Source organism: Gouania willdenowi, chromosome 21, assembly GCF_900634775.1.
Source record: "Gouania willdenowi chromosome 21, fGouWil2.1, whole genome shotgun sequence".
In the NCBI taxonomy this organism is placed as follows: domain Eukaryota; kingdom Metazoa; phylum Chordata; class Actinopteri; order Blenniiformes; family Gobiesocidae; genus Gouania; species Gouania willdenowi.
In genome coordinates this window covers 1403518-1410049 of record NC_041064.1, presented here as the reverse complement: position 1 = coordinate 1410049, position 6532 = coordinate 1403518, and the positions used below count along the sequence as shown (strand labels likewise).

Below are 6532 nucleotides of genomic sequence, written 5' to 3'. Positions count from 1 at the left end.
AAAACCTTGCACAGCTCAGCCTGATAGGCAGTGTGCAAGGAGAGAACGTTGAGCGCTCTCGCAGTAAGCGCCACTGCCTTGTAAGCCTTCTCAGTCAGGGCTGACTGGAGACAGTCAGACTTGAATGGCAGGCTCAGCCTCCGGGAGGACACTGCTGACAGTTGCGGAACAAGTGGCTCCACCGAAGGCAAGCGGAGCAGACCCAGGCATTCCAGGGGTGCCTGGGTCTGCTTCACAGTTGAGGGATGAGGCACCGGGCAGCGCGCTTCTGCTGCTATTGGCCGTGGGAAATCTTTTCCGACAGAGAATGGCTTGCCGGGCAGCAGTGCGTTTGCACATATGGAGCATATTTGAGCCATTGAGAATTGGAGCTGGTGTGCTTCCCTCATCTCCATCCCGAGAGGCAACGGAGGGCCGGAGTGATGAAGACAGTGTCTTCTTCTTCATTCTCTGATATGAGGGGTTCAGAGGCGGCATCTTAATCCTCCCCACAGTCCAGTTCAAGGATGTCTTTCACCGATCCCCAGCCCAGACAAGCTAGCATGGCATCTGTGGAGACTCTTCACTGTGAACACCGCACAGTGTCAACAGAAGCCGGGAACATCGACCGCCAGCCAGGCATGTTTCAGCCCCAAGCAGCTCGAGCAGACCCGGTGTGTGTCTTGGCTCGATATTTTATTCTTGCATCAAAAGAGTCAGGCTCTGGAGTCTCCAAATCCTCTGGTGTGAGGGGCTTTGGCCTCTATCCCTTGTGAGTGGGTGCACAGGCAGGGAGTTGAGGTTGTTAGCTAGCGCTAACACTGGCAGTTAGCTGGTCACTATAGCCTTGACAAGATGGCCATAGAGTCTGCTCTGCTGAAACTATTGTTTGTTGCTGCATTGTTCAGTATTTTGTGCCAAAATATCACTGCATTGATAGTGTATGACCGTCAGGCACTTATTAATCTTAACTAATCTTATGAGGTGTGTCTAAACTACAACTTTGAGGATCAAGTATCTGGACTTCTTCCACACTTGGCTTTCGTACCTGCTGATCTGCTGCGCTCACCTGTCCTGCGGAGGAAGCCTGCCAAAAAATGGGGTCGACGCGGTGGACTCCGGCACCGTGGTGTGGATTAGGGATGCCTTCGGCCGCTGTACCACAGCTCTTCATGGGCTTACGAGGAAGTGTCTACGCTGGTGCCAGTAGAATGCTAGATCACTAGCCAACAAGGCACATCTCCTGAAGGACTTTTTCATGTCCCGCGAGCTGGATGTTATGTGCCTCATGGAGACCTGGCAGCGGGAGAATGAGTTTGTTCATCTTATTGAACTGTGCCCTCCGGACTGCTTCGTGGTTGGGACTCCTCAACTCACGCGTCATGGAGGCAGTTTGGGGCTAGTATACCGTGACTTTCTTGGCTGCAGACTGATGGACACGAACACGTACAACTCCTTCAAGTTTCAGACGTGTAAGGTTGGAAACGAACACCCTTTTAACTTTGTTTTAGTCTACCAACCTCCTGGTCGTGCTCAATTATTTCTTGATGAATTCACTTCTTAAAGAAATGATAATGGAGCTAAATGAAATAAAACTTGCTTGCTCAGCTTCTTTCTCAAATCTTGTTTTGCGTAACAAGAGAACCCTAAAAGTCTTATTTGACACTATTGAAAATCTTGTTGCGCCCCCATCCCCCATGTGCCTGTGCACACAAAGGATGACTCCAATAATTTTCTGAACTTATTTGTGAACAAAGTGCAAGACATTAGGGCCAGTATCACTCCTCCCTTGGTTAGCTTGTGCACTGCATCTGCCCCTGTGTGCTCAAGGTCCTCCTTCACTCCTGTCAGCCTACTGGATGTTCAGGTTTTAGTGGAAAAGATGAACCCTCATTGTGTGTTAGATGGTAAATTTGATAAACCTTTCACTTCAATCTGGCTCAGTCCCCAGCTTCTTTAAACATGCTATTGTGAATCCCATTCTTAAAAAGCCTCATATTGATCCCGGGGAGCCTATAAATTACCGGCCCATATCTAAACTTCTCCTCATGTCAAAAATAAGGGAAAAAGTTGTGGATAAGCAGCTAACCACATTCTTGAAACAGCATGATTTTCATGATAAATATATATCTGGCTTCAGGTCAATCCACTCCACTGAAACTGCTCTTGTCAAAGTTTCCAGTGACGTGGTGACGGCTGCTGACTCTGGTCACGACACAGTTTTGGTTTTACTTCATTTAACATCTGCCTTTGACTCTGTAGATCACAGTATACTGGTTGATCGACTCAAATCTGAGATGAGGTTTTCTGGAGCTTTTCTCCAGTGGTTTATTTCTTATAAAAATGGAAGAACTTTTGTTACTATTAACGATGTAATGTCCAATGTGTCCAACCTGTCATGTGGAGTAGCCCAGGGCTCTGTTCTGGGGCCTGTTTTTATTGTACCTGATGCCTCTTGGTTGGTTTATCTGTGGTTTTGAAAATGTGTCTTATTTCTATGCAGATGATATTCAGCTATATTGCTCCTTTTATGACAAAGAGTTTCACTGTTTATCTGAGTTCTTGGATTGTGTGTCTTTAATCAAAAACTGGTTGTCATCAAATTATCTTCAAATAAACTCCAACAAATCGACACTCTGATCATCGCTCCTGATAAAAAGATCCCCCTGATTAAGAACTCCCTTGGTGCTCTGGACTCATCTGTGAAAACCAACCTCAGAAACCTTGTGGTTGTGTTTGATCAGTCAATGTATTTGGAAGGGCACTGTTGTCAACTAACCGAAAACTGATTTTACCCCCTGAGAAATATCTTTAAAGTGAGAAATCTCTTGTCATAATCAGATCTCGAAATGATCATCCACGCGTTTATATTGTCTTGCATTGATTATTGTAATTTTGTTTTTACTTGTTTTAACAAGTCGACTGAACAGACTTCAGATCGTACAGAATGATGCTGCAAGCCCAAATTACCCCGATTCTTACAAGTCTTCATTGGCTACCGGTCAAATTTTGCATATTGTTTAAAATTGCAGTCCTGACTTTCAGTGCTTTGCATGGTCAGGCCCCTCAGTATATCGCAGACTTGTTGTACCCCTACACTTCAGGGCGCAGCCTTTGGTCTTCAGGCCAGGGTCTCCTAAAGATCCCAAAAGCTAATTTTAAAACCCAGGGAGACCTGGAGTTCTAGGCTGTGGCCCCCAGACTCTGGAATGACCTTCACCAGTCCCTCCGGAAGCTTGACTGTGTGAACTCTTAAGAATCACCTGAAGACTTCGCTTTTCAGTAAAGCTTTTGGTTAAACATTTTTTTCTTCAACTTTTATTATTCTTTAATAAATGCTCCTGTTGTTGTAAATTCACTTACATTTTATTATGCTTTTATGATGTTGCTCCAGTTGTTTTAACTTATCCTCTATTTTGTACAGCCCTTTGTGATTTTTATCTGCAAAAAGCACTTTATAAATAAAAATGTACATACTTACTTACTTCTACATTACTTAGACATCGAACGAAGATTATGAAAGAGAACTACATTTACTGATTTGGTCATTAATACATTTTATGGGGGTTGAGGAATAAAAGGTTCCATTTTGATGGCCCACTACCAGTATTTTTCAATGTCTGTCCCTGGTAGGCCCTGACACTCTGTTGCTTTGGTTTGAATACTTACACATTGTGGAGTTTTGACACAGAGAGCAGAGCTAGACTGTCCTGGTGTATATGGATAAATCACGTTTGGACCAGACTCTGCTGGGTACAAAGGAGGATAACTGTGCTTGAACAGATGCAGATAGAAAGATAGACTTAGACATGAAGAGAGACAGACTTCTTCCTCCGTCCACCTGCATGTGTGCTTAGTCTGTTAAAACTCTGCTTGTGATGAACTAGATTAAATTACACTGGGAAATAATACTACTCTTAAATAATACTCCTCTTAAATAGTACGACTCTTAAATAGTACAACTCTTGTCATCTGTCATCGGAGCTGTTCAATAAAAGATCTGGTACAAAGGTCGACAATTCATGTGATCACTATACATTCATCTGTCCACACATACACAAGTATATACACCCCTTTTTACAGCTTTATCCCTTTAACACTTACGCTTCAAGAAAATACACAATATGTATTTATGTTTAAATTGCTTTAAATTCTGACATTTTTGGATTGTTCACATTAATATTGTAATTCTATTTAGAATAATGAAGAAAAGTCTTCAAATGATTCTTTGAGTCGTTCTCACTGGCACTGAATCATATCATCATCATGTTTTATAACATTTGGCACATCTGTAGATTAGATTTCAGGCAGTGATGCTGCACACAGAGACAGTGTTACATGTAACTCTCCTATTCTGATTGTTTTTACTGTAATGAAAGGAATAATGCAGTGAGGTTCAGGCCTTCAAGTGTTTGTGCACATTTGTCTGAGGATTTTTCATTTAAAGATCATCAATTTATCCTGCTTGTAAAGTTAAAGTTAAACGCCTGAGTTCATGTCAAGACCCTGATTTGGTTTCATCACTACATAATAACATTCATTTGTTTCCTCACCTCAAAGTATTTCTCACCACTTATCCCAATCATTGGATCAAATCATCATTAGTGTGCAGATCATCCACATTTTATTTCAAGGGCAACTCCCAAATATCATCAACACAAACTTTGCATGTGAGCAGCTGCTCTCTACAATCATCACAGTTTGAGAAGAAGATTTTCAGACATCAACAGCACAGTGTGATACAATTACACATCAGCAGTCTCTCTCTCTCTCTCTTTACAGTATGTTGGCCTCACTGGAACCAGACTTCAGAATCTGAAGAGAAAAAATACATTTCACACATTTCCTGAACCAAGGATACAGAAATGCATAGATCACAGGGTTTAGTAAGGAGTTGATTAAATGTACACATGAAAAAGCAACATAAGATGATGCCTTTAACCCTGCAAACCCTGCTGAAAGTGTAGCAATATAAAGTGGAGATAAACACATTATGAACACAACAACCACTACACCCAGAGTTCTGGCTGCTTTCAGCTCTGATCTGTTAACCTTCAGTGATCCATGAAGTGTCACCACTGTAACATGAGAGCGCATGGCCCGGGCCTGAGACACAGCCACTGCAAACACTCTCACATACAAGACCACTATGATACTCACTGGAAAGATAAAAGTAAAAATGATATGAATGATTCCTGCAACAGGAGGTAAATAAACTACACACTCTCCTACACAGGTATTAAACCCACCTGGATGTTCAATATTGTCTTTGAGCATTGCAGTGTAAAAGACAAAGAAACAAAACCAACATAAGACAACACTCATCTTTGCTGTGTTTGGAGTAACTTTGGTAGAATAGTGCATTGGATCACAAACAGCCACATAACGATCAACTGATATCAGCACAACAGTTCCTACTGAAGCACAGGTGACAAAAGCAGTTAAGAATGCATTAAAGACACACCAGCCATCACTGAAATACCAGCAGCCGTCTAAGAGCAGGATCTGTGAAATCCAAACAAATCCCACAGAGAAATCTGACAGAGCGAGAGAGAGGAGGAGGAAGTTGGTGGGAGTGTGCAGCTTCCTGCAGGAGTTAGAGAGCAACACACTGATCATTATATTATACGACAGTTCTGATCAAAGCAGATAACAGCAGGAGTCAAACACAGAAACATTCAACAATGTAACAACAGTTCATTAAACAACAGAACATGTCAATACTTGAAGTGTGAGATAGAGATGATGACCAGCAGGTTGAGGGTCACAGTGAGCACAGAGATGGAGGACAGGATGATGGAAATGAGCACAGACACTGAGTGAGAGCGCATGATCCTCCTGCACGAGGAGTTTCCCAGGTGTGGATAGCAGAGCTCAGCTTCATCAGGTGTGCTCATAGTGAGGAGGAGAACCTGCTGAGCTCTGCAGCGTTCTGCCTCAGGCTCTCTGATGTACAACTGATATATTATTCCTGCTCAAACACAGGGATGTGGAGGTTGGACCTGAGGATGGAACCTCCCTCAGAGACCTATGGCTCTACAAGTTATGTAATGATAAAGGAATTATTATTACTTTCTTTTTAACTTGCACAGGCTCATTGTTGGAACACCTTTTCCAAACTTTCTGCATAGTTGGAAACCTCAAACTCTATTACTTTTGGGTATAGTGGTGGTTTGGATCAAATCAGAAAATAATCTTTTTTTTTTTTTTTTTATCATGTCTGCACATGCTGTCAAAGGTCAACACTACAAGAAGTGCAATCATTATGAGACAGCAATGCATGTTTTGTTATTGCAATAATATAAATTGATTTATTTTATTGCTTAATTGTGACTATCACCAGCCCTCCCTAAGGGGGGGGTGGGCAGGGAGCAGGGAGGAGAGACTCAAGGTAGGAGATAGAAAGGGTGGGGAAAAATAGATTATTTTACAGTGAGGGTGAGATGTGAAGTTGTAGAACATATTGTGCTTATTATATTGTGTAATTAAGCCAGTATAGTGAGAAGTGTGAAGCTTAGCTATAATAGTGGTGGCTGTGGACAGGGGGAATGAG

The 6532-nt window shown here is 42.4% G+C and overlaps 1 protein-coding gene across 1 annotated transcript; it reads right to left on the bottom strand.

The window, feature by feature from the left end:
• Window positions 1–4532: 4532 nt before the first annotated feature.
• Window positions 4533–6114, bottom strand: LOC114455577 (trace amine-associated receptor 13c-like). Its single transcript, XM_028436902.1, has 2 exons — window positions 5704–6114; window positions 4533–5566 (listed from the first exon to the last, which is right to left on the bottom strand). The coding sequence occupies exons 1-2, from the start codon at window positions 5874–5876 to the stop codon at window positions 4756–4758; spliced, it is 984 nt and encodes a 327-aa protein (XP_028292703.1). The 5' UTR covers window positions 5877–6114; the 3' UTR covers window positions 4533–4755.
• Between the last annotated feature and the right edge of the window lie 418 nt (window positions 6115–6532).

What these genes read in the sequence shown, in the direction of transcription:
- LOC114455577 (XM_028436902.1), bottom strand. Translation starts at nt 5,876, where the DNA reads ATGAGCACACCTGATGAAGCTGAGCTCTGCTATCCACACCTGGGAAAC. An exon ending in ATCTCTATCTCACACTTCAA is followed by an intron (nt 5,567 to 5,703) that starts GTATTGACATGT and finishes TAACTCCTGCAG; the next exon opens with GAAGCTGCACACTCCCACCA.